Below are 27,897 nucleotides of genomic sequence, written 5' to 3' on the forward strand. Positions count from 1 at the left end.
CTGAATCTATTCATCCTATTTGTATGCATGTATCATTTTTGTATTCAAAGTTATGAATATTGGCTGTGTACTGGCTTGATTTCCAAGTAACCTTAGTAGAGCAGTTGGTCAGTTCCTTGAGAAAGGAATGTGCAAATTAGGTGCCCAATCAAGAAACACTTAAATTACAAGATTACAATGAATCTTGTAAGGCTCCAATGCACATAAGAAGTCTACCTGAGGACGTTCAAGGAAGCATATGAACCATGGCTGCTACCTGTAAGTTCTGAGTCAGGCCTGGACATGTGACTTGCCCATGTGACTCCAAAACTCCATCTTGTAGCTGGACTTCTACACAGGGGGAGGGAGAGGTATCCACCCACAAGAGAAAGTGTATTTAAACCCCTGGGAGACCCCTCCATTTTATCTTCAGCTGGCTAAGGAGATAGCCTCTCACCGCCAAGGAAACCTGAAAGAAACTGGAACAAAGAACAGTAACTACAGGGGGTGTGAGTGATTGCTGGATCCAGACTAGAAAGAGTAGTCTGTAAAAGGAAGCTTACTGGAATTCCTCTAAGGGTGAGGTTTTTATCTGCATTCAGAGTTCTTATTGTATTAGACATAGACTTGCGTGTTCTATTTTATTTTGCTTGGTAATTCACTTTGTTCTGTCTGTTACTACTGGAACCACTTAAATCCTACTTTGTGTATTTAATAAAATCACTTTTTACTTATTAATTAACCCAGAGTATGTATTAGTACCTGGGGGGGGGGAAGACAGCTGTGCATATCTCTCTATCAGTGTTATAGAGGGTGAACAATTTATGAGTTTACCCTGTATAAGCTTTATACAGGGTAAAATGGATTTATTTGAGGTTTGGACCCCATTGGGAGTTGGGCATCTGAGTGTTAAAGACGGGAACACTTCTTAAATTGTTTTCAGCTAAGTCTGCAGCTTTGGAGCATGTGGTTCAGACCCTGGGTCTGTGTTGGAGCAGACTGGTGTGTCTGGCTCAGCAAGACAGGGTGCTGGAGTCCCAAGCTGGCAGGGAAAGCATGGGCAGAAGTAGTGTTGGCACATCAGTTGGCAGCCCCAAGGGGGTTTCTGTGATCCAACCCGTCACATCATGAAATGTGTCGCATCATGAAATGCCCTCTCTTTTCACTTACAGAATTCAAGTGCACTCTTTCTGAAGCTAGTTTTCCATTATGAACCAGGTTTTGACCCTTCCTCCAAACTTTACCAGAATTACATCAATGCTGGTAAAATACTTGGGGCTTGATACTTCATTTCCCTGCGTGTGTGTAGGTACTTATCCCAGTGCAAAGATTTTCTGGCACTTTACACCCACTTTGTACTGGTATAAATTACTACACAAGGTGCAAAGTAATGGAGAATCTGTCTCCTAGTGAACATTTACAGGATTAACATGTTCATGTTGGCCACCCTGTTGCATACAGATAAGGTACAATGGAATACAGAAGATTTTATGAAGAGAAACTTGCCTAATGTTCGGCAGATATTTGTTCGGATTAGAGCATGGATATTTAAAGCTAATGAGAAATAGCTGTTTACAAAATTGTGTTTTAGAGGCCTTCTACTGTTATGTGGCTGAATACCTATAATAGATACTGTCTTGCTGGTCATGCATTTTGTACTCTTCACCAATTGGAACTCACCAATATTCCAAAATTCTGACCAGATGGAAAACCACAGATGGAAAACCACCTCAGCTGGTTGTAACTGGGTATATCAATCATATCACATTCAAGAGGTTGAATGGGCTATTAATACAAATGAGTTTAGGAACCTCCAATATTGTTTTGTGTATTTGTAGATACTGCTGTAAAAGGCTGTTTGAAATTCTCATATTTATGAGAGCCTTGCAAGGAAAAAGGAAAAATTCCTTTTAAACAAACAAATCAATCCATAGTGGCCACAATATTTTAAAACTCAATGTTAAAAGAAGTATTACATATAGGGGTATTATGGAAGGAGCTGAAATTGAGGTCATGGCTATTTTTTAAATATATAGTTCTTAAACTTTTACAGTTACAGTGATGGTTGCTTGTCAGTCTGTAGGAAATGAATTTATGCTCCACATCTCAAAAACTGCAACCACAACTGGCACTAATTAGTTCCCTTGGCAGTCTTGGCAGAGAGGACAAAGTCTGAATGAAGCATAGAGGCTGACCTGTCCTTTCATGCATAAATGTCTTGAACTGTGCTATTGTTGAGCTTAAACTTTTGTTATTAATTTGTCAGGTTCTGCAGAATGTCAGTTGTCATTTGGTGTTTTTGCTTTCCTTTTTCTGTAGTTGCCAAGCCCTTTTCTTTTCCCATTCTTCATGTTAACCAGGAACTTGCTTGTCTCTTGGGTCTTGCATTTGTCCTTATGGTAGAACCTTAGTTTTTGATTGATATGCTATTTGGGCCGATTGATCTTTATTTCTAATTATAATGCTTTGTGGGGGTGGTTTTTGTAAGGCACTTATGTGCTGTCCAATAAGCACCTTTATAAACACAATACATTCAAGAAATAGTTTTTAACTTTCTGACCTTTTAATGTGACCAATTGTAGTACTGTTTCCCTGAGTGTTCAGACAGACTGAAAAAATGGCATAGGAGGGACTGCTCCCAGTAATCTTAAAGTGCTGTTAATTGAAGACTAGCAATGACAGATGTCAAACCCATGCTAATGGTCTCATCCCATTGTCATATGCATTTGGCAGGTAATGGGGTGTGGAATGGGTCCTGGGGAGGGGAGTCTCTTCAGTTTAAACAAAGAGTGCTGCTGCGGGTGTTGGAACCCTACAGTGTTTCTGTTTTCTCCTTGACTATCAGAGCCTGTCCTCATACTGGATTCCCTGACAACTTCCAGGACTTGGGGAATGGGAGGTGTGGTTGTTTGTTTGAAAAGTGTGATTGTTTGACCATGTGGTTGTTTGTTTGAAAAGTGTGAATTGGGAGTGCTTTTTTCCAGGTGGGCCTTGAGTCGTTGATTGGAGGGAAGGCTTTGAGCCGGGGCAACTGCTTCGAGCCAGCAGCCTTATACAAAACGAGCCAACTACAAACGGAGTGAGCTGTGAACCGAGGAGAAGCAAAGAGAGGGAGTTTGCCTAGGGGAGTTCCCACAGAGTTTTTGCCTTTTCAGGCTTCTATGAGCAGTAAATATAATATCTGAAGAGGCTCTTAGAAGGAAGACAATATGGATAATGAGCAATCAGCTTTTGGAACCTGCATAGGATGTGTCATGTTTGTCTTTCTCCCAGAGGATAGAAGTTACTTCATCTGTACAAAGTGCAAGCTGGTCTCCATATTGGAAGAGAAGATTAAAGGACGAGAGACCCAAGTATCAACCCTGCGTTGCAGAGAAAAGGAAGACTTTCTGGGTAGAAGTCAGCGTTTGGTACTGCAGGCACGGCATGCTGAAGAATCCGAGAGGGCAGTGCAGCCCGGGGAAGAAAATTGGCAGCATGTGACCTCCAGAAGAAGAAAGAGGAGAACCCATGAACCCCCAGTGCAGATAGAAGTAAGAAACTGTTTTCAGGCTGTCTGCACAGGTACTATGACGGAGAATGGTTTGGAAGAGTCATCTAAGGGAAGGGATCAGAAGGGGAGACCCCATCGACTGGAATGCGATGCATTGTCCTAGGGATGGGGGTTCCATGACCACCGCTCCCAAGCGGAGGGACAGAGTTATCCATCTGCTGTCCAGACTAGGAAACTTGAGAAGTGTGCTGTTTGCTTGGAGCTAGAATTCAGGATGTGATGGAGTGCCTTTTTGCCAAGACTGATCATACCCTCGGACTGCTACCCCTTCCTACTTCTCCATGTGGGCATGAATGATACTGCCAAGAATGACCTTGAGCAGGTCACTGCAGAGTATGTGGCTCTGAGAAGAAGGATAAAGGAGTTTGAGGTGTAAGTCGTGTTTTCATCCATCCTCCCGGCTGAAGGAAAAAGTCCAGGTAGGGACCATCGAATTGTGGAAGTAAACGTATGGTTGCACAGGTGGTGTCAGAGATTCTTTGACCATGGGATGTTGTTCCAGGAAGAAGGATTGCTAGGAAGAGATGGGATCCAGCTAACAAAGAGAGGGAAGAGCATCTTCACAGGCAGGCTTGCTAACCTAGTGAGGAGGGCTTTAAACTAGGTTTGCTGGGGGATGGAGACCTAAGCCCTGAGGTAAGCGGGGCAGTGAGATACCGGGAGGAATCTCAAGGAGGAGAGTGCAAGAGGGGAGGCCTCCTGATTCATACTGAGAAAGTAGGGCAATCGGCTAGTTATCTTAGGTGCCTGTACAGGAACGCAAGAAGCCTGGGAAAGAAGCAGGAAGAATTGGAAGTCCTGGTACAGTCAAGGAACGATGATGTGATTGGAATAACAGAGACTTGGTGGGGTAACTCACGTGACTGGATCACTGTCGTGGATGGGTATAAACTGTTCAGGAAGGACAGGCGGGAGAGAAAAGGTGGAGGAGTTGCACTGTACGTAAGAGAGCAGTATGATTGCTCAGAGCTCCAGTATGAAGCTGGAGAAGAAGCCTGTTGAGAGTCTTCGGGTTAAGTTTAGAGGCGAGAGCAACAAGGGTGATGTCGTGGTGGGCATCTGCTATAGACCACCAGACCAGGAGGCTTTCTTCTTTCTAGATGAGGCTTTCTTTGGACCACTAACAGAAGTTTCCAGATCATAGGCCCTGGTTCTCATGGGGGACTTCAATCACCCTGACATCTGCTGGGAGAGCAGTACAGCAGTGCACGGACAATCCAGGAAGTTTTTGTAGCGTGTTGGGAACAACTTCCTGGTGCAAGTGTTGGAGGAATTAACTAGGGACTGTGCTCCTCTTGACCTGCTGCTTGCAAACAGGGAATAATTTGTAGGGGAAGTAGAAGTGGGTGGCAACCTGGGCAGCAGTGACCATGAGATGGTCGAGTTCAGGATCCTGACAAAAGGAAGAAAGGAGAGCAGCAGAATACAGACCCTAGACCTCAGAAAAGCAGACTTTGATTCCCTCAGGGATGGGCAGGATCCCCTGGGAGGCTAATATGAAGGGGAAAGGCATCCAGGAGACCTGGCAGTATTTTAAAAAAGCCTTATTGAGTGCACAGGAACAAACCATCCCAATGTACAGAAAGAATATCAAATATGGCAGATGACCAGCTTGGCTTAACAGGGAAATCTTCAGTGAGCTTAAACACACAAAAGAAGCCTACAAGAAGTGGAAACTTGGACAGATGACTAGGGAGGAGTATAAAAATATTGTTTGAGCATGCAGGGGTGTAATCAGGAAGGCCAAAGCACAATTGGAGTTGCAGCTAGCAAGGGATGTGAAGGGTAACAAGAAGGGTTTCTACAGGCACGTGAGCAACAAGAAGAAGGTCAGGGAAAGTGTGGGACCCTTACTGAATGGGGGAGGCAACCTAGTGACTGATGATGTGGAAAAAGCTGAAGTACTCAACACATTTTTTGCCTCAGTCTTCACAGACAAGGTCAGCTCCCAGACAGCTGCACTGGGCAGCACAGTATGGGGAGGAGGTGAGCAGCCCTCAGTGGTGAAAGAACAGGTTAAGAACTATTTAGAAAAGCTGGACATGCACAAGTCCATGGGGCCGGATATAATGCATCCGAGGGTGCTGAGGGACTCCGCTGATGCGATTGCAGAGCGATTGGCCATTATCTTTGAAAACTTGTGGTGCTCTGGGGAGATCCTGGATGATTGGAAAAAAGGCAAATATAGTGTCCATCTTTTAAAAAGGGAAGAAGGAGAATCTGGGGAACTACAGACCAGTCAGCCTCACCTCAGTCCCCATGGAGCAGGTCCTCAAGGAAACCATTTTGAAGCACTTGGAGGAGAGGAAGGTGATCAGGAAGAGTCAACACGGATTCACCAAGGGCAAGTCATGCCTGACCAACCTGATTGCCTTCTATGATGAGATAACTGGTTCTGTGGATATGGGGAAAGTGGTGGACGTGATATACTTTAGCAAAGGTTTTGATACGGTCTCCCACGGTATTTTTGCCAGCAAGTTGAAAAAGTATGGGTTGGATGAATGGACTATAAGATGGATAGAAAGCTCACTAGGTTGTCGGGCTCAACGGGTAGTGATCAACGGCTCGATGTCTAGTTGGCAGCCGGTACCAAGCGGAGTGCCCCAGGGGTCGGTCCTGGGTCCGTTTTTGTTCAACATCTTCATTAATGATCTGGATGACGGGATGGATTGTACCCTCAGCAAGTTTGTGGATGACACTAAGTTTGGGGGAGAGGTAGATATGCTGGAGGGTAGGGATAGGATCCAGAGTGACCTAGACAAATCGGAGGATTGGGCCAAAAGAAATCTGATGAGGTTTAACAAGGACAAGTGCACTTAGAACAGAAGAATCCCATGCACTGCTATAGTTTGGGGACTGACTGGCTAAGCGGCAGTTCTGCAGAAAAGGACCTGGGGATTACAGTGGACGAGAAGCTGGATATGAGTCAACAGTGTGCCCTTATTGCCAAGAAGGCTAAGGGCATATTGGGCTGCATTAGTAGGAGCATTGCCAGCACATGGAGGGAAGTGATTATTCCCCTTTATTTGGCACTGGTGAGGCCACATGTGGAGTATTGCATCTAGTTTTGGGCCCACCACTACAGAAAGGATATGGACAAATTAGAGAGAATCCACCGGAGGGCAACGAAAATGATTAGGGGGCTGGGGCACATGACTTATGAGGAGAGGCTGAGGGAACTGGGTTTATTTAGTCTGCAGAAGAGAAGAGTGAGGGGGGATTTGATAGCAGCCTTCAGCTATCTGAAGGGGGTTCCAAAGAGGATGGAGCAAGACTGTTCTCAGTGGTGGCAGATGACAGAACAAGGAGCAATGGTTGCAAGTTGCAGTGGGGGAGGTCTAGGTTGGATATTAGGAAAAACTATTTCACTAGGAGCATAGTGAAGCACTGGAATGGGTTACCTAGGGAGGGGGTGGAATCTCCATCCTTAGAGGTTTTTAAGGCCTGGCTTGACAAAGCCCTGGCTGGGATGACTTAGTTGGAGTTGGTCCTGTTTTGAGAAGGGGGTTGGACTAGATGACCTCCCGAGGTCTCTTCCACCTCTAATCTTCTATGATTCTATGATGAGGAAAACTATTTTTTTCCCCATTTAGTGTTGCCCTCCACCTACCAGTGGCAAATTTTACAGCAGTCATTTGCTCTCATTCTTTTTGGTTTTTTTACTCCTCTGTCTGCCAGCTCCTTCCACACTCAGTGCAGCAGCACTGGGAGGCGTAAGGGCTGTGGCTGCACTACAGAAACCAAATATGCTCAACAACAGGTGAATGCAGCTGCTCTGTCTCTCTCTGAGCAACTAACTCAGTCAGCTGAGCTAAACTTCGATGTTGAGCAAGCAAACTTCACTACCATGGATTGTTGAGTGTGGTTGACTCTGTCCCACAAAAACAGGACACCTGTTTAATTCCAGTTGAAGGGGTGTAGGAGGAGCAGTATTTGACACCTCCTGTTAAACATGGCTCAGCTTCATAGTGTAGACATGGCCAGAGAAAAGGAGCAGGAGTAGCCGTGGTCAGGGTAATGGAGAGGGGGAAAAGAGGATCTGCTGCTGCAATGTTCCTTCCAAGTCAAATAGTGGCTTGATAATAGAAAGCATATGGGTGCACAGTGATGGATGCATTAGAAACCCCTAACTATGATGGTGGCAGCACTAACCACCTTGTTTTGTTGGCAAGATTGTACTCTGTTCTGTGGAACATACGCTGTCGGTTTGGGAGAGGCAGTCGGTTTTCAGCTCAAGTAGGCTGTGGATCTCTGTCACATCACTAAATATACTTTGACCTCAGAAGGAAAAAGAGATGGACAAGTAATTTATTCTACCGGAGTGCATAAACATTTGTGTAGGGGAAGTCTACTTGCTTTTCTGCTGCCTGATGAAAGGCTCTATAGCAGAGAGAGAGAGAGATGATAAGGACAGGGATAAAAGGACTGTGTGGAGCAATGGTAGCCACCCCACCTGGGCTGGCTTTTAAATTGTTTCTAGGCACAATGAGCTAGTATATCACTATGTGGTTGGGGCCTCCAAGCAGCCCAACAATTTACAGCACTTTCTTTGAAAGGTGTGTTTGTTACACAGCCATAAAATATGTCAAAGATGTTTAGTATTCCTACTTATTTCGCTGCTATGTGAAAGGAAAACAAATTGGTGGTGTTCTGAAATAACAGGTGGTGCACCATCGCCACCTTGTGTTGTAATGAGAGAGTAGAGTTGAAGATTGGTTGATAAAAGAGAAAATACAGTATCGCATTCAGCATGAGTGGTACCCATGCACTCCTCATTGAGTTGAGTGGGGTTCTGCACAGGAGCGGCAGTCTGCCTGCATGGAACTCATTGCAGACTGGGGCCAATGTCCCCAAGTTTGTAAATGAGGATGTGAGAATTTCACTTTTATTTATTTCTTAATAAGATAATTTGCAGGGTTTGAGTGGTAGTTGGGTATATTTGATATGCATTTATTAAATATTTGCAAAATGTTCTGCGTATATGTACATAGGTATAGATAGATATCCAGATACAGGTGACACATACATACACAGTGTACATAAAGACTTTATGTATTTCTATTGTATCCTTGTATCCATCTTGATGTGTTGCTTGTATTCTTAGAGTGTGAGCTCTGTTAGGTAACCTGGACTGAGTTTCCCTCTATGTCAGTGGTGGGCAACCTTCCGCCCATCAGGGTAATCTGCTGGCAGGCTGCCAGACCGTTTGTTTACATTTGTGTGGCTGCCTGCAGCTCCCAGTGGCTGCGGTTCGCTGTTCCCGGCCAACAGGAGCTGCAGGAAGTGGTGGCCAGGCTCGTGCCGCTTCCTGCAGCTCCCGTTGGCCGGGAACGGTGAACTGCGGCCCCTGGGAGCTGCGGGCAGCCGTGAAAATATAAACAAACAGTCTGGTGGCCCACCAGTGGATGCAGGCTGCAGGTTGCCCACCACTGTTCTATGTATAGACAATGCTCTAGAAAACTGTGGTTGCTACCTTTGTATAAATAATAATGTTTTTTGCATTTTGTCAGCTGTGCTGCTGAGAAATTAGAATACAAAATGTCATCAGGGAAGTTGACTAATTCTTAAAAAATCCCAGCAGGTTTGAATATGCATTACTAAAGAGTACTATGGCTTTTTTCTTAACTATATTATTAATACAGACCTTATTTTCTTTTTTGAATTGAAAATGTCTTTTTCTAAAAAAAGTTTTGCTTTAATGGATTCCGGGAGCATTGTTATGTTTATAATTTTTGCAATGAATACAAATGTACTTTGACTGGGTAGTGCGTCTGGGATAGCCGACCTCATCCCATCTGTGCCCTCAGTTGCTTTGTTACAAGGACCATCTTAAATTTTTGGCCATCTCAAGCTGTGATTACGGGGTGTGAGGTGTGCTTGGCATCTCACATTCTAACTTATCCCTTTAAAACCTGTGAAGTCCAGATTTTGCTGGATTTTTTGCAGAAAAGTTAGCCACATTTCTTTGTTTCCTATTTTGATAGAGGCTAACATTTTCTCTTTCAAAGCAAAGACATGATTAGTTTTCTTTTAAAAATTTAATATGAATACTAAGTACTAATATTAAGAATATTTATATACTCAATAGCATTTTTCTGTTGCTGGACTTTCTAGTACTTTGGTTTCTCAAATGTAATATTTCTTTAATTATGGTTTTAAAAAAATTAATATTAAATATCTGTACTAACAAAACTAGAATGGAAGGTACATTTTGAATATTTTCCAGAGGGATATCAGAGATGTAATCTGCCAATGATCTATAGCGATGAGAAGAATGCTCCAGAATCAGGGTCCTTCCCTTCTATCCTTTCTATATTATTCCTGTGTTCAACCTCACCAATACCCATTTGCATAACAGGATGTAGAGTACAGATTTGGGCAGAATAATGTGCAAATTTCAGGGTTTTGAAAACCCTTAATAGTGCCATATAAATGAATCAAGTTGAGGGGAATCAGTTTGCAGTGCTACGACAAAGTTGATATCTTATCTGAAATACCTGTGCAACATTGATGTGACCAGAAGTGTTACAAGTGTGAAATAACCCCGCAGTTTTTTTTCTTTGTGAAGCATTTAGTTTCCAAAGGTGGTGATGGTGGATAAATTAACATTGAAATCTCTGTCTGGAACAAGAAAAATTTCATCTTTATTCATACCTGCCACACCACCTGTTTTTTCCTTGGAAATTGCTGAGTAACACAATTTATAGAAGAGTGAGTTTTCTGTTTCATTTATAGCCTTTCCTTCTGAAAATGTTCATTGTCTTTTTGACTTTCTGAATGTACAGACTGCTCTTGTTTATTGGTATGTTGATTTTACTTCATTGTGGCTAACTTGAATTTGTTACTGTTGGGCTAAAGATTTTATCCTCTCTGTTTATCCCCATTCTGAATTTAATCTGTTCATTTGCTTCTGTCCCTCAAACGCCATTGGATTAAAGATCTGTTTTGGTTTTGTTTTGGTACAGGTTCAGCATAATGCAGATAAATCTACTACGTTGAAACTAGCAGATTTTGGCCTTGCAAAGAAGGTTACAAAACCCATATTTACTGTGTGTGGAACACCAACATATGTTGCCCCTGAAATACTTGCTGAGAAGGGTGAATATAATATCTGTTTTTAAAAAATCAAACAATTACTCTGCCTTTTCTATTCATAAAATATTTCTGTGCATTGCTTGTCACTAAAGAAACCTCACTAACCTTTCTATTATTAATGTATTAATACTAAAATGTATATTCTTCTCAGTTGACAAGAGTCAAACTAGCATAGATTATGTTTGTTAAAATTATATAAAGAAAGAAGAATTGTTTTGGTGTTACTCACTGAAGATTCCTGTTTTCTTCTACCCCATGGTCGAAGCCCCTACAACCTTTCAGTCCCATCAGTGCAAGAGAAGGCAGTGAACCTGAATGGTCACACTAAGCAACAACCCAACATATTGGAAGATCAAGAGAGAGAAGGAAGATTTGATGAGTTTCTTATCCAAATAGATTCAAACCTGGAAAAGGTTTGGGGTTCAATTTTGCTCAGGGCATGAGTGTGCCTTTTATGGTTCTTGTTTTTGTAGAGCAGACTCACGCATCTCTAATCATACAGAATTACAAAGGAAATTTGGGATCCGTTTACTGCTTGTGGAAGGGAATGTGAATCTAAAAAGAACTAGTTTACAAGGGTATTTTTAAATGTATGCTGCATTTTTTCATTTAAGCTATAAATGACACTCGTGACACTGACAATGTTTGAAGAGGAAAGATGCTATGGAAGGACTATTATTATAAAAGGATAGTGTAGTGTAGTACACAGTTTATCAAGAGGTGCCTTGGTCACTTCTTCTTCCGTTCACCACTCTTGATCAGTAAATTGGCTTTCTGAACAGCGGGCAAAGCTGTGTTTCTTAAAGAATGTAATATGAAGCCGGCAGTTTCTTGCAAGTATGAGTTTCATCTCTAAAAGGTATTTTTGTTAAGAGGCATTTAACCTGTGGTATGAAAAATGGTATTTTCCTTTCTTTTCCCTAGGCTATGGACTGGAAGTAGATATGTGGGCTACTGGTGTGATACTCTATATTCTGCTGTGTGGCTTCCCTCCTTTCCGAAGTCAGGAGCGAGATCAGGAAGAACTGTTTCAAATCATACAGCTGGGTCATTATGAATTCCTTTCACCGTATTGGGACAGTATTTCGGGTGGTAAGATTCATTACTTATAACCTACTTCAGGATCTTACGGACTCTGTCGCAGTATTTTTTAAAACATGACTTTAGTCCTCAGTTCATATCAACAGCTGTGTGTATGAAAATCAGATCTGATACATTTAAATTGGATATACTTCCCTTTCTGAAGAGCAAGGGGTTTTTCTGCAGTTTGGCTATAAATGTGTCCACAAATAAGGCATCAAAGCAGTGCATTTGGTGATGTTAGAGTCTGAAGGTCTGTGCAAGAAGACACACAAGGATAATGTCCAAGGGTGACACCATGGCCCCATTGAAGTCAATGGGATTCCTTATCCAGTTTAATACTTTATCTGTCTGCAGTATCTCTTTTGAAAACCTTTGTTCAGCAGTGCCTTTAGTCTTAAGCATGCACATAGAACTCTGTTCTTCTACAGGCCCGGCACCAAGTAACCAGACCCAGCAGCCAGAAGCTCCCTCAGTCGCTTGTCCTCTTCTAGTGCCTTGCAGATTAAATCCCCTAGTTTGGAAATTTGCCCTTTGTCTCTGCCCTCCTGGCTTCTCCTGGGGGACAGTGGTGATGCCAAAAGTCATATTAGGGATATGTCACCTCATGGCATTAAATTCTGATTCCAGTCACTGCACTGACTCAGTGATAGTCATACATATTGTTATGACAAAAGTAGTAAGAAAATGAAGATAATGTTTTATTTGGTTGTAACTGGACATCAGGCCATCCACATAATCACACTGTACTTTTTTCCCCCTTCTCCTATTTTTTTTGGCATGAAATAGCAGCGAAAGATCTGATAACCAGGCTATTGGTGATAGATCCTCTAAAGCGTTACACGGCTCAACAAGTTCTTCAGCATCCCTGGATCAGAACAGCTGGAAAAACCAACAGCAGAAACCTGCAGAGGGAAGTGACAATAAATATCGAGCGCCACTTTCGGAGCCAGCGCAGGAAGGGAGTTGTAGATGACAATACATGAAACCCTTTCTTGTTAATTTAGTCCTCTTTGTTTTTTCCTTTCCTAAATGAATTGGGCCCATAGCTTGTTGTTATTGTTACTTGACCTTTTTTAGATTTTGAGAATCTGGGGAAGTACTGGATTTCCAGGGCCTGGTCCAGCTCCCACTGAAGTGACTGAGTCTTTCCACTGACTTCAGTGGGCACTGGATAGGTCTACAGGTGTCCTTTTTTTAAAACACTGAACTGGGCCTTTATGTTACAAACTGTTTCTCTTTTATAGATTAAAAGTATTTGCTTTTGCAGTTAACATCAGTAATGATTACAGAGTGTTTTCTGTACTCATTTTGTATGGAAGCTGCCAAAAGTTTTGTGTTTATGGCATCTTGTTATGGTAATATGTATGTGTATGTACACACCCTGCACTTAACTTCTAGACTGAGCCTTTATACCAGTTACTGCTAGTGACACAAATGATAAGTAAACAAAATATAAAGGAATATATCCTTTCGCTATAGGTTACATTAAATATGATGCAAGCTACTTGTATTCAGTATAAATAGTGGTGAGTTGATCCAGGTAGAGAAAAATTTGAACCCCTCTTCTTTCAGCAGTGGGGTGCTATATTATGAGGTCAACTCAAACCTCTGTGATTTGTCTTATCGTGTGAACACCTAAGTATGTATAAGGGAATAAAAATCCTTGCAGTCTTACAAAATTAGTTACCCAATTAGCTATTTTATTGTATTAGGTATTAGGAAACATCCTTCCTTGGTCATTCTCAGAGACAGAGAAGTAGTGGACCATTGGTCTGTTATGGTATGCAATTCCTATGTTTCTACATTGGCTCTTGAGAGAGAGGAAGGATGTCATGGCTGGTAATTTTTCATGGCAGCTTTGCAAGACTGTTGTAACATTTTGCTATATGCTGCTGAGGAGTCTCTTTTTTCCTTCTCTGGGAACAAAAAGTCCAGGAACATGAGCAATTTCTGTGGGAACTCTGGCTCTCTTTTATGAGGTGGAGTGTGGAGAACAGTTACTCAGTATTTTTTCAAGATCAGATTTCTCCTCTCAGATCCACGCTGGTGGATTCCAGTATTCTCATGTGCTTAAAGAGGGGAAAAAGTTGTGGGACTCTTTTAAACTCTCCTTAGCCCCTTCCCTGATCATTTCCCTCCTCTCAACTTGGTGGCTGCTTAATTGTCTTTTGACTTTTCTGGTGTCTGTTGCTGCCCTCCTTCCTCTTGCCACCTTCCCCTGGTGGCTTATGCCCCCCTTCCTTGGTGTTTTACTCGGCTAGTCTATAAGTATGAATAATGGGATGAAATTAAATAAAAACTAAACTCAGGAAAATAGTTGCTATTATTCTATGGGAATGTCTCCCAAGGGAAGTGGAAAAATCTTCATTTCATGAGTTATTTAAGACTGGACAAAGTGGAAAAAAAAATTCTGTCAGGAAAAATCTGGTCCATGGAGTGAGTCTGACCTAATATATCTTTTGTATTCCTGAGTTATTTGTTATCCAACCAAAATCAACAAGCACATTTGTTGTCTGTTTCTGGTAAAATTGTCCAACAGCTCACAGTTAACAATATTGACATTTAAAATGTTTATTAATATTAGCTTTGAGTTAATAGCTCATTGAGATGAAGGGGGCACACCCTCGGAGCTATTGTTTCACTATTTTTGTCTGTAGATACAGTAAAACAATGTTGTATTGTTTATTAATCAGAAGGATATTTTAGTAACCATAAGGACTAGAATATTTTTTTAAGCTGAAAGTTTAAACTGATGGGACTGCCAGGAAAATGAAAGGTGTTGCATCACGTGTCCATTCTAACAAAGCATTCTGCAGCAAGATGTCAGAGTTGAGATCTGGTAAGTGGCCAGAGAGAAGAATTGCACCTTCAGTACTTACGATCAAGTTGAACTGGCTTATGTTTAATACTTACTGAATTAAAGGTTTCTGTGGAATTCAACTACTAATCAGAACTCTCAGACCTTTAAACTATGCCAGTAATTATATTTAATTGATATGCTGTACATTTGTGTCTAGGCTCTGATTAAGGAAAGCATCTCTTTTTGGGAAAGAAGTAAAGCATGGGCTCAAGTGCTTTCCTGAACACGGATGGATTTAAGCATGTGTGTAAGTGCCTTCCTGAGTCAGGCCCATAAAGAGCCCCGGTATTCCGGAGGCCTTGTGTGGTAATTGTGTGTAAGTAATAATTTTCCCTCTGTAAACTTATTAATTCTTTGACAGGAAGCTATTGGAAAACACAACTTTTAACTTGCAATATCAAATATTGCAATTCTCTTAATTTACTTGATATTTTAATATAAGAATAAGCTTGAAGTGACCTTTTTAGGTGCAGTGAATCTACCAGTCTGGATTTCAGACTACCGGGTTGTCTGATCACCTTTAAGAAATTGTGTGTAACAGCTTTATGGTACTGAAGAGGCAGGACGCACTAGTGATTAATATAAAAGAGATTCTTATTTCTGCTGCTACAAGGACAGGTTCTTGTCATTCTCTCTGGCTCTCTAGATACCAGACTGACTAAACACAGCCTGTACTGCCTAATGTCATTGCAAGGTCTCCTTCAGTCCTGGCTCTGGACTATGCAGTTATGGAAGGGAATGCTAATACACAACACTATGAAGGAAGCACTGAAGAGTTTTACCATTGGTCTTGCACAGGACCAAAGGAGACGCTCGGCCATGGATTCCAATCGTCTGCCTCAATTGAGATGTTTAGGAAGCATTTTGGTGCTCCTCGGGGATTTCACCTTGTCCTTTCCCTTCCCTTTTAGCTATTCTCTTTTTTTGTTTTCTTTTCTTTTCTTTTCTTCCCCTGCTTCCAGGGCCCAGTCTCTGCAGCTCTACAATCGCCAGTTCTGTGGATTCAGAGGCCTAGAGTGGTCTAATCCAAGAGCTTGAAGCAATGACTCTGCAGGGGGCCAGAGTGTTTCACTTGCCCAGTACCACCAAGGATCCCCTGCTCATGCTGACATTTAACAAGTGGAGGAGGATTCAGCTAGCAAAGAAAGCTAGCAAAGGCAGGCAATCTGTGAAAGCCCCTCAGTCTTGAGGGCTTGCAACCCTCCCCCCATCTAATACTATCTCTTCTCAAGCATTCCCCTTCCTATTCCAAGACCTTCCAATCCAGACCCAGTCTTTATGGTGCATAGAACCCAAATGTTCTTCTATATGGATATGTTCATTGGAGGGAGCTTTTCCCCACTTGCATGTCTTTTTTTTTTTTTTTTTTTTTACCTTTCCCTCCCACCATTCAGCAATCTCCTCTGATCACCCCTTCTCGCTCCTTTGGTTCCCTGAGATTGAGTCACCTTTCCCTTAGATTTGGCCCATCGTGAGCCAGTTTCTTTGCCTCAGCAAAGCAAAGCAAAAAAACCTAAACCAACCAAACAAAAAACAAGCAAACCCCAAACCACACTGGAAAATAGCCAAAAGCAATAGAAGACTAAAGCCCGCATTGAGATCTCGTTCTCACTTTTCCTCTTCATCCTCCTGAGAGAGTGAAATTTCTCTTTCCTCCTTGTCTTCATCTGCTCATACTGCCAGACTATTCTATTAGAATAAATATTAAAATTAATTACCAGTGTCCTTATGATTCTGAATACTGAACAGGAAAAATCCAGGAAAGACCCTTTTAAAAAGAAAAGTTAAGGATGAAATAGGATTCTGTATTCCAGATGCTGTGGAAATCAATGGCATCTCCCGAAAAAGGGGTGGGGGTGGGGAAGAATTCTAGTAATGGGGTTTGCTAGATACTTTTATCAAATTCAGGAGGGTGACAAGCAAAAGTATGTTTCTTTCCTTTAAGCTGATGTGGTTAATATTGCATTTTTCTCACCTCATATGCTATAATGTTGAAGGCTAAATCCAAACTTTACTTTTGGTGGCAGTTACCATGACTCATAGACGCAGTGAGCTTGCAACTCTTTCCATTGGTACAATTCTCTTTGCTGATTAAATTCTTACTTAATTAAGTTTTCCCCAGAAAACCTCCTCTTTTTGTCCACAAAGGGCAAGTCCCACTTCCACCTGAACAAAAACATAGCATTGCCTTACTTGGGTCCTAAGTCTCTCATTTATCTACCTTAGATATTTACATGTCTCCATTACTGTACTATCTCATTATCTCACAATCTTTAATGTATTTATCCTCACAACAACCTTCTGAGGTAGGGAAGTATTGTTATCTGTATTTACAGATGGGTAACTGAGGCCCAGAGAGACTAAAGATGCAGATAGGAACCTATCAGGAACGTGCTTAGGCACCTAACTTCCTTGAAATCAAGGGAGTTAGGCACCTACATAACTTTAAAATCTAATCCTAACTGGTTTGTACAAGGCCCCACCGGAAGTCTGCAGCACAACAGGGACTTGAACCTAGCTTTCCTAAATCCTAGGCTAATGCCTTCACCACTGGGTTATCTTTCCTCATGTGAGTGCTATTTGTTATATAGCTACTTTATGGGTGCCTCAGAACAGAGTCATAATCAGAAACCTTGAAAGCCACCAGCTGGTCTTTGGTATACTCCTTCATCAGACATTATGAGGTAGGTTTTCCACCCCTCTACTGAGGTAGCCTTGGTTGCAAGGTAATGTAAGGACTTATGGAGAATCACCCTCAAACTCCGGTCTGACTGGTGGTTCCACTGAGAAGGAAAAATTGCCTACTGCTTGCCTTTCCCCAGTGTCCAGAATTCAGATTGGTAGATGCAGTCTGCCTGGGAATGTGACAAGTTTTTTCTGTCTGTAAATTGATCTTCTCAAAGGCATGAATCCACCAGTGTACATCCTTCCTTCCTAGATTTCCTTTCTCTTGCCTCCTAGATTTCTCCTGAAACTTCTTTTGGTGTCAATTTTCTGTCCTATGCAAATCCAGCAGTAGAATTCTACAGGGTTGTGTCATGGGCTTCTCAGAGGAGTGTGGGCTATTACAATGTTTTGGCATCTGTATCAGTACTGTTGGTCCTATAATAAGACCAATTTACAGGTAGGATGAAATTGTACCATTATTCCAACTGACATTGGGATATAAACTTTAGCATGAGAACACTGTATATCACGTTTTCTAATTTACTATATTACGAGTGCTGGCTGTAAGTGTATGGGTTTTCTAACAATATTTTTTTTATCAGTTTTGGAAACATATGTTTAAAAAGTCTGATGCTGGCACTGTCCAGGTGTAATGTGTGTCTTCATTTTTACTGGGAAAGACCCATTCTAAGGCCCTGGTCATACAAACACACACATGCCTAACTTCAAACTACAATCACTTCATTGATTTCAATGGAGGCTACTCACAGTAGTAAAGCAAAGCAGATATGTACATATTTTCAGTATAGGGGCATAAATTAGTTCCAATAGTGTCCTTATTTCAGTGCCACAACTAATCATGTCCATTGAACATTTTGTTCCTGCAAGCAAGCATGACAACTGAAGCTATTTCCATTAAAACCGCATGTACATAGCAATTCACTGAAATGTCATATATTCATTTCTTAAAATTCTAATTTATTTATTTAAAAATGTATTTACTTTGCTTCAGGAAACAAGCAATTATAAGTAAGATTGACAATTATTACAGAAACTACTTCTTCAAAAGAGTGTTAAAGGAACTGTTAAAGGAAAGGAGAGTGCTAAAGGAACTGGCGGCTGTGATTGCAGAGCCATTGGCCATTATCTTTGAAAACTCGTGGTGAACGGGGGAAGTCCCGGATGACTGGAAAAAGGCTAATGTAGTGCCAATCTTTAAAAAAGGGAAGAAGGAGGATCCTGGGAACTACAGGCCAGTCAGCCTCACTTCAGTCCCTGGAAAAATCATGGAGCAGGTCCTCAAAGAATCAATCCTGAAGCACTTACATGAGAGGAAAGTGATCAGGAACAGTCAGCATGGATTCACCAAGGGAAGGTCATGCCAGACTAATCTAATCGCTTTCTATGATGAGATTACTGGTTCTGTGGATGAAGGGAAAGCAGTGGATGTATTGTTTCTTGACTTTAGCAAAGCTTTTGACACGGTCTCCCACAGTATTCTTGTCAGCAAGTTAAAGAAGTACTGGCTGGATGAATGCACTATAAGGTGGGTAGAAAGTTGGCTAGATTGTCTGGCTCAACGGGTAGTGATCAATGGCTCCATGTCTAGTTGGCAGCCGGTGTCAAGTGGAGTGCCCCAGGGGTCGGTCCTGGGGCCGGTTTTGTTCAATATCTTCATAAATGATCTGGAGGATGGTGTGGATTGCACTCTCAGCAAATTTGCGGATGATACTAAACTGGGAGGAGTGGTAGATACGCTGGAGGGCAGGGATAGGATACAGAGGGACCTAGACAAATTGGAGGATTGGGCCAAAAGAAATCTGATGAGCTTCAGTAAGGATAAGTGCAGGGTCCTGCACTTAGGACGGAAGAACCCAATGCACAGCTACAGACTAGGGACCGAATGGCTAGGCAGCAGTTCTGCGGAAAAGGACCTAGGGGTGACAGTGGACGAGAAGCTGGATATGAGTCAGCAGTGTGCACTTGTTGCCAAGAAGGCCAATGGCATTTTGGGATGTATAAGTAGGGGCATAGCGAGCAGATCGAGGGACGTGATCGTCCCCCTCTATTCAACATTGGTGAGGCCTCATCTGGAGTATTGTGTCCAGTTTTGGGCCCCACACTACAAGAAGGATGTGGATAAATTGGAAAGAGTCCAGCGAAGGGCAACAAAAATGATTAGGGGTCTGGAACACATAACTTATGAGGAGAGACTGAGGGAACTGGGATTGTTTAGTCTGCAGAAGAGAAGAATGAGGGGGGGTTTGATAGCTGCTTTCAACTATAGATTCATAGATATTTAGGTCAGAAGGGACCATTATGATCATCTAGTCTGACCTCCTGCACAATGCAGGCCACAGAATTTCACCCACCACTCCTAAAAAAGACCTCACACCTATATCTGTGCTATTGAAGTCCTCAAATTGTAGTTTGAAGACCTCAAGGAGCAGAGAATCCTCCAGCAAGTGACCCGTGCCCCATGCTACAGAGGAAGGCGAAAAACCTCCAGGGCCTTCCAATCTGCCCTGGAGGAAAATTCCTTCCCGACCCCAAATATGGCGATCAGCTAAACCCTGAGCATATGGGCAAGATTCATCAGCCAGATACTACAGAAAATTCTTTCCCGGGTAACTTGGATCTTACCCCATCTAAAAACCCATCACAGGCCATTGGGCCTATTTACCATGAATATTTAATTACCAAAACCATGTTATCCCATCATACCATCTCCTCTATCTGAGAGGTGGTTCCAGAGAGGATGGTTCTAGACTATTCTCAGTGGTGGAAGAGGACAGGACAAGGAGTAATGGTCTCAAGTTGCAGTGGGGGAGGTTTAGGTTGGATATTAGGAAAAACTTTTTCACTAGGAGGGTGGTGAAACGCTGGAATGCGTTGCCTAGGGAGGTGGTGGAATCTCCTTCCTTAGAAGTTTTTAAGGTCAGGCTTGACAAAGCCCTGGCTGGGATGATTTAATTGGGGATTGGTCCTGCTTTTGAGCAGGGGGTTGGACTAGATGACCTCCTGAGGTCCCTTCCAACCCTGATATTCTATGATTCTAAAAGGACTCATTTTTTCAGCCGTTCATGTATATTTCAATTCTGACATTGAAAAGTACTGTTTTCCTACAGGTCTTCAGCATCAGTACTCCTGTACCTGAAACAGCATAAATAGAAATGTATATAATATATTGATGGTATATTAAGAAGTTACAGAAGTCGAAGGCTTTCCCTATAGCCAGTGAATGCCTGTGATAAAGTGGTTGCCATTTAAAATCAGCATGTGTCCACATTTACTGTAACATGATACCTGCGATACCACAGCTTCCCTACTATTCAACTAGGAATAGCTGTGTGGTATCTGTTATCAAACAGTGGCCTTTTTATAGCAATCACTCTAATTTATAACAGTGCAGTATTGCATTTTAGTGGTGTCTACAGAGGGCTAATTACAACTGTGGCTTAATGCTTTGATCTTAACAGCTGAATATAGTGATGTTTCCTGCGTTGCTAATAAAGTCCCAGTCTGGCAATATTTTACTGAAGTAGGCTTTTAAAGTGGTCACAACCAGATGCTATTCGTTGGGATGGGAAGAGGTGATTCTGTGTAACATTCTGTCTACTGGTTCATTGTGTCAGCCTTGCATTCCAAAACAGAGATTTTATTTACATGCAAATAAAACCTGCACTCGCACTTCAGAAACTGCTTGGGTAGTGCAGAAAGTTAGTGTTAATCATTAAAAAGGAAATGGTTCAGAACAGGAAAAAAAGGACATTGTGTGCTGCCGTCGGGGCTGATTGTGATAAATAGGGATGTAAGTAAAGAACTAATTTCTGGAGCATTAAGGTTATCTCTAAGTACTAAATTAGATCAGTGCAGCTTAATTTAGAAAAAAAAGGGCTTCTGCAGTAAAGTAGTGGGAATATCTGCCCAATGGAAAAATTCAACCGGACTATATTGATTGGGAGAAACGTTTAGGATCTATTACAAACTATTTCCTAAGTCCTTTGTGGATAGCTGTACTGAATAAGGTTTATTGGATGCTAGGTTTGATTGCTGGAGGAGTGTCATGTCTTAAATGAAAGATGGTCCTTTTATTATTGCTGTGAGGCAATGATGCCTCTTAGAATACGATTGTTGGTGTCCCTTCAGAAGGCCTGTCTCTGGAAAGATTTCAGCACAAAACTTTCTGAAAAATATTTAATCTCAAAGGTTTCAGTAATGAAGACAGTTTTTCTAGAGAGACTTGTAATTACAGAGTGGATCAGCAGTCTGTGGAATTCATTACAGCAGCCCATTACCAAGCAAATTCTGTTACTGAATTGTTAAAAGGAAGGTATAATTTTGTGACCGTAAACGTTTGTAGATATAGGGGTTGAGATGTTGACAACTTTAACTACAGAGCATAAGTTTATCACCTGCTGGGCTTAGATAAAATCCACCCTTGCACCCACTTTATGTACGGCACTGAACTGGCCAGGTTCGTTGTTTTTGTTTATTGTCTTCCCTATCATCTGATATTGGCCAATATTGGAAGCAGAACCAAATAGGATATGCTAATGTCTACATACTCATAAGTGTAGGATACATTGTGGGCCAACTTTCAAACACAGAACCAGTGGTAGCCTGCAAAAACACATGCATGCATGTTGCACATATAGAAACTCACCAAATATGCAGTAACTCTGTTGGTGTGCACCTTACACCTATTTTTAAAATGGTGGCCCTTGTGAAGTAACAGCTAAACAAAAGAAAAGGAGAACATGAAGACAGGCAAGCACAGGGGATGAAAATGCAAAGAAACTCTTTACTTTTTCCAAGATGTCTTTATTTTCTTGAAGTAAATCAATGCTGTAAAGGAGGCGAACGAATCTTTAATGAGTAAAATAAAAAATGTGTTTCCTTGTGTGTAACTTTCCAGTGTTTGTTCCCCAGTTATTTCTACATGTGTCTGTGGAAAAGTGGTTTTGAGTATGTACCATAGCAACCCTAATGTTCTCCCATCTGGGTCATCACTCCCGGACAACAGAATTGGGGGTTGGAGGGAGTCCTAAAGAAAGAAATAAAGCTGAAACCTCTCCACCATGTAAATAAGTCTGAATAATGATTCAACCAAGTAAGGATTTCATTGGAATTTAATTTTAAATGGCTTCATAACTCTCTCAGGCAATACTCAAGGATACTAAAATGTAATAACAACCCCTTAAAAAGACAAAAAAACACAAGTTTATGGAAAAGGGGTGGGAAGGTTGTTAAACAAAAATGTGCTGAACCTTGCGTCCAGATACCATGCTGAACTTTAGAAGGGATGCAGGAAATGGTGAACAAAGCTCTACACACAAAACCACTGAAGGCAGGAGAATGAATCTGAGATTTCTAATTATTTTTTTAATGGTCACACCGCTATATAGCTGACCCTAGTTTTATGCAATGACGCTCCTTAAACATTTAGGATGGCATCTTTTAGGTCAGCTGAGGAGTTTGCATGCCAAGGATCTGTACTGCAACCAGTGGTGTTCAACATATTCAAAAATGTCTGGAAAGAGGGGTACACGGTGAGGTGGCAAAGTTTTGAAACAAACAAAAGGAAGTGCTTCACACAATGTACAGTCAACCCATGGAACTCATTGCCATGGGATGTTATGAAAACCAAAAGTATAATTGGATTCAAAAAAGGATTAAATAACTTTCTGGAGGATAGGCCCATCAGTGGTTTAAACCAAAATGGTCAGGGATGTAACCAATGTTCCCTCTAATTTTTCCCATCCATGTGCAAAATTAATTTTGTTATGTGAACCAATATGAAGGTGATGTGTGGTGGGGGTGGGGCTGAGGAATTTGGAGTGTGGGAGTGGTGTCAGGGTTGGTCTGCAGGGGGTGAGGGCCCCGGCTGGGGGTGCGGGCTCTGGGGTGGGGCCAGGGATGAAGGGTTTGGGGTGCAGGCTGCCCTAGGGCTGCGGTGAGGATAGAGAACTCCCCTCAGCCCTCTCTCCCTGTAGCAGCACCTGGGCTGGGGGAGAGCATCTCTTCCCACTGCAGCAGCTCTGGGGCTGGGGCCAGGGGGAAAAGCATCCCTCCCTTCCACAGCAGCTCTGGGGCTGGGGTTGGAGAAGAGGTGTCTCTCCCCACAGCAGCTCCAGGGTTGGGAGGGAGAGGCATCTCACCCTGCTACAGCCCTGGGGCTGGGGGAGTTGCCGCAGCCCTGCATGCTCCAAGCTCCCCCATCAACATCCCCACCTCACCCCACTGCACCCACCTCCTCCCTATTCCTCACCTCACCTCATCTTCCAGGCCCACCTGTGGCCACACCCCTGAGTGCAGTGTGAACACCTGCGTGGCTCTGCTCATTAAGTGCACAGTTCTTGGTGGCCTTCTGCATGGCCGCACAGGCACGCACCTTAGAGGAACCTTCGATGCAACCTCATGTTCTGGGTGTTCCGCAATCTCTGACCGCCAGAAGCTGGGACTGGACGATAGGATGGATCACTCAAGTACTTCCTTATGTTTGTTTTAAACCTGCTGCCTATTAATTTGAATGGGTGACCCAGATTCTTGTGTTATGTGAAGGGCTAAATAACACTTACTCCCTTTCTCCTCACCATTCATGATTTTATAGTCCTCTATCATATCTCCCCTTAGTCATCTCTTCTCTAAGATGAACAGTCCTAGTCTTTTAATCTCTCTTATGGAAGCTGTTCCATGCCCCTATTCATTTTTGTTGCCCTTCTCTGTGCCTTTTCCAGTTCTAGTTTATCTTTATAGAGATGGGGTGACCAGAACTGCATGTAATATTCAAGGTGTGGGCACACACATGATTTATATAGTGGCATTACAATATTTTCTGTCTTATTATCTGTCCCTTTCTTAATGGTTCAGAACAGTCTGTTAGCTTTTTTGACTGCCGCTGCACACTGAGCAAATGTTTTCAGAGAACTATTCACGATGCCGCCAAGATCTCTTTCTTGAGTAGTAAGAGCTAATTTAGAACCCATCATTTTGTATGTATAGTTTGGATTATGCTTCCCAATATGCATTACTTTGCATTTATCAACATTGAATTTCAATTGCCATTTTGTTGCCTGGTCACCCAGTGTTATGAAATTCCTTTGTAACTCTTCACAGTCTGCTCTAGTCTTAACTATCTTAATACTTTATTATCAGCTACAAACTGGGTCACCTCGTATTTATCCCCTTTTCCATGTCATTTATGAATATATTGAACAGCACTGGTCCTGGTTCATATCCTTGGGGGGACCCTGCTATTTACTGCTTTCCATGGTGAAAACAGACCATTTATTCCTACACTTTGTTTCCTATGTTTTAACCATATACTGATCAATGAGAGGACCTTCCCTCCTCTTCCATGACTGCTTACTTTGTTTAAGAGCCTTTGGTGTTGGACCTTGTCAAAGACTTTCTGAAAGTCCAAATACATTATACCAACTGGATCACCCTTGTCCACATGCTTGATGACACCCTCAAAGAATTATAATAGGTCTGTGAGGATTTCCCTTTACAAAAGTCATGTTGACTCTTCTCCAACATATCGTGTTCGTCTATATGTCTGATAGTTCTGTTCTTTACTATAGTTTCAACCAATTTGCCTGGTACTGATGTTAGAGTTAAGGGCCTGTAATTGCCAGGATCTTCTCTGGAGCTTTTTTAAAAAATTGGTGTTATATTCGCTATCCTGCAGTCATCTGGTACAGAGGACGATGTAAGCAATAGGTTACATGCCACAGTTAAGTAGTTCTGCAGTTTCATATTGGAGTTCCTTCAGTATTATTGGGTGAATGCCATCTGGTCCTGGAGACTTATTACTGCTTAATTTATCAGTTTGTTCCAAAACCTCAGTGTCATAAATATAAAGGGAAGGGTAACCACCTTTCTGTATACAGAACTATAAAATCCCTCCTGGCCAGAGGCAAAACCCCTTCACCTGTAAAAGATTAAGAAGCTAAGATAACCTCACTGGCACCTGACCAAAATGACGAATGAGGATACAAGATACTTTAAAAGCTGGAGGGCAGGGGTGGGGGCGCCGGGGGGAGAAACAAAGGGTCTGTCTCTCTGTGTGATGCTTTTGCCGGGACCAGATCAGGAATGCTCTTCAGAACTCCTGTAAAAAGTTAGTAAGCTATCTAGCTAGAAATGCATTAGATTTTCTTTTGTTTAAATGGCTGGTAAGTAAGCTGTGCTGAATGGAATGTATATTCCTGTTTTTGTGTTTTTTGTAACTTAAGGTTTTGCCTAGAGGGATTCTCTGTGTTTTGAATCTGATTACCCTGTAAGGTATTTACCACCCTGATTTTACAGAGGCAATTCTTTTACTTTTTCTTTAATTTAAATGCTTCTTTTAAAAACCTGATTTCTTTTTCATTGTTCTTAAGATCCAAGGGTTTGGGTCTGTGTTCACCTATGCAAATTGGTGAGGATTTTTATCAAGCCTTCCCCAGGAAAGGGGGTGTAGGGCTTGGGGGGATATTTGGGGGAAGACGTCTCCAAGTGGGCTCTTTCCCTGTTCTTTTGTTTAACATGCTTGGTGGTGGCAGCATAGGGTTCAAGGACAAGGCAAAGTTTGTACCTTGAGGAAGTTTTTAACCTAAGCTGGTCAGAATAAGCTTTGGAGGTCTTTCATGCAGGTCCCTACATCTGTACCCTACCTAGAGTTCAGAGAGGGGAAGGAACCTTGACACTCAGTCTGGGACAGTTCCTCAGATTTGTCACATAAAAAGAACGGCTCAGGTGTGGGAATCTCCTTTACATCTTCAGCAGTGAAGACTGATGCAGAGAATTCATTTAGCTTCTCCACAGTGTATTCCTGTGGGAATTCTGCACGTGCACAAGCACAGCATTAATGGTCCTCACAGATTCGCTCGGCCTCTCCCTCCAGCATAATTGCTTCTGATGGGGAGGCAAAGGGAAGTGTAATTACACTTTTCGCCCACCAGGTTGTGTCAGAAGAGAGGGCAGTGGCATCATGGCCTGGAGCAGCCAACAGCGGAGAGGGAGAGGTTATTTTTCTCACAGCCCCATGTCTGCAGGGACAGGTGAGGAGGTACAGGCTATGGGAGGGGCAGGGGATAAACAGAGTGGGGCACACAGGGCTGCTGGGGGGGGGTCACACAGGCTGGGGTTCAGAAGGGCTAGTGGGGGGAACAGATTGGGATGGGGGCACAGGAGCTAGTGGGGTGATAGTATTGAGCCAGGGGCTGAATGGGAATAGGGGTGCAGGGCCACATGGGGAGAATGGGGGTGTAGGGATACATAGGGATGGGGGAGGAGGGTGCACAGATACATGGAGACAGGGGCTGCTATGCCTGGCTGAGTGAGGATACAGGGGCACATGAGGGACAGGGGAGAGTGGAGGTGCAAGGCCACATGGCAACATGTACAGATGTGCTTGGTTGAATGGAGAATGGATGTTCAGGCACACATGGGGACGGGGCAGATGTGACTGACTGAATGAAAGAGGCTAGGGATCAGCCAGGGTCTGCATGGGTGAGGCTCCCCAACTCCCTAACAATCCCTTCCCCCCAAAAAAATCTGTTTCATACTTTCCCCACTAACCCTCCAGGTTCACTCCCATGCTTCTTCCTAGTAATTGCTTCCCTCTCCCTCAGCTTCTCCGTTACCCTGACTCCCCCAAGCGTTTGCACTGCTTCTGAGGAGTGGAGGAAATACATTTCTGTATTGTAGTTTAAATAAATTATTACTCAAAGTTCTATATTAATATGCCTAGTAAGGAACCTATTTGTCAAAAAACATTTCCTGAATCTTTTTTATTCTCTGTATTGTTACAGTCATACTTGTTGACAATAAATTACCAATATAATTGACACTGGCATGATTATATTGTGTTATTTTGACTAATAAAATATGCAGAATTTTGCAGAATTTTACAATAGTGTGCAGAATTTTTAATTTTCGGTGCAGAATTCCCCCAGGAGTAGCAATGATCTTCTCTGCCTTGAATGCTCCTTTAGCACCTTGATCATCTAGTGGCCGCACTGGTTGTCTGGCTTCTGATGATTTAATTTTTTTTTTTTGTTTGCTGTTAGTTTTTGTGTCTTTTACTAGTTGGTCTTCACATTCTTTTTTGGCCTGGCTAATTATACTTTTACACTTGCCTGTAGCAAGGAGAGCTAGAGAGAGCTGTTACCAAGGGAAAGGGATGGCGAGAGGGTGCACTGTCTGAAAGTGAAGGCCCAGAGATTCTGTACTGGTCATTTGGGCCTACATTATAAGAAAAAAATAGATGCTTACATTTATGTATCACAGAAGAATGCCATCATACAAGTGTACTATCAGCTGGCTTGAGGCTGAGAGCTCTCTATAGATGTAAATCATTAGTTAATAGCTAAAGGGCCAGTAGATAGCACTCAGAGTATGTAGTGTTGTGCTTTGCCACAGCTCTTAACAATATGCAGGCACTGGTGGCCATCTGGGGAGATGTGGAGATCCATGGTCGGCTGAACTCTGTACACTACAGTATTACAAATGACAATCTTTTATTGGACCATGGATTACCTCATCCACCTTGTCTCTAATATCCTGAGCCTGACATGGCTACAGCTACACTGCAATCAGGTGTCCTGGTTACTTCCTCAGATGGGTAAGCAAGCACCAGGGGATTATGGGAGTTTTCCAGGGCATTATGGAA

At 42.5% G+C, this 27,897-nt stretch overlaps 1 protein-coding gene across 2 annotated transcripts in view; it reads left to right on the forward strand.

Moving 5' to 3' along the window:
- Nucleotides 1-27,897, forward strand: part of DCLK3 (doublecortin like kinase 3) — a 55,456-nt gene that overhangs the window by 17,542 nt on the left and 10,017 nt on the right. Inside the window, exons 3-5 of one of the 2 annotated variants that reach the window (XR_012157454.2) lie at nucleotides 10,498-10,630; nucleotides 11,552-11,719; nucleotides 12,497-14,886. Coding sequence is in view for 1 of the 2 variants with exons in the window: in XM_073333011.2 (XP_073189112.2) it covers nucleotides 10,498-10,630; nucleotides 11,552-11,719; nucleotides 12,497-12,693 (498 nt within the window). In the remaining variant the exon portion in view is untranslated. Of the gene's footprint in view, nucleotides 1-10,497; nucleotides 10,631-11,551; nucleotides 11,720-12,496; nucleotides 15,872-27,897 lie in introns of those variants that run through there. The other variant, XM_073333011.2, reaches the window with a different exon arrangement.

This window comes from Lepidochelys kempii, chromosome 2 (genome assembly GCF_965140285.1).
Source record: "Lepidochelys kempii isolate rLepKem1 chromosome 2, rLepKem1.hap1, whole genome shotgun sequence".
Classification (NCBI taxonomy): domain Eukaryota; kingdom Metazoa; phylum Chordata; order Testudines; family Cheloniidae; genus Lepidochelys; species Lepidochelys kempii.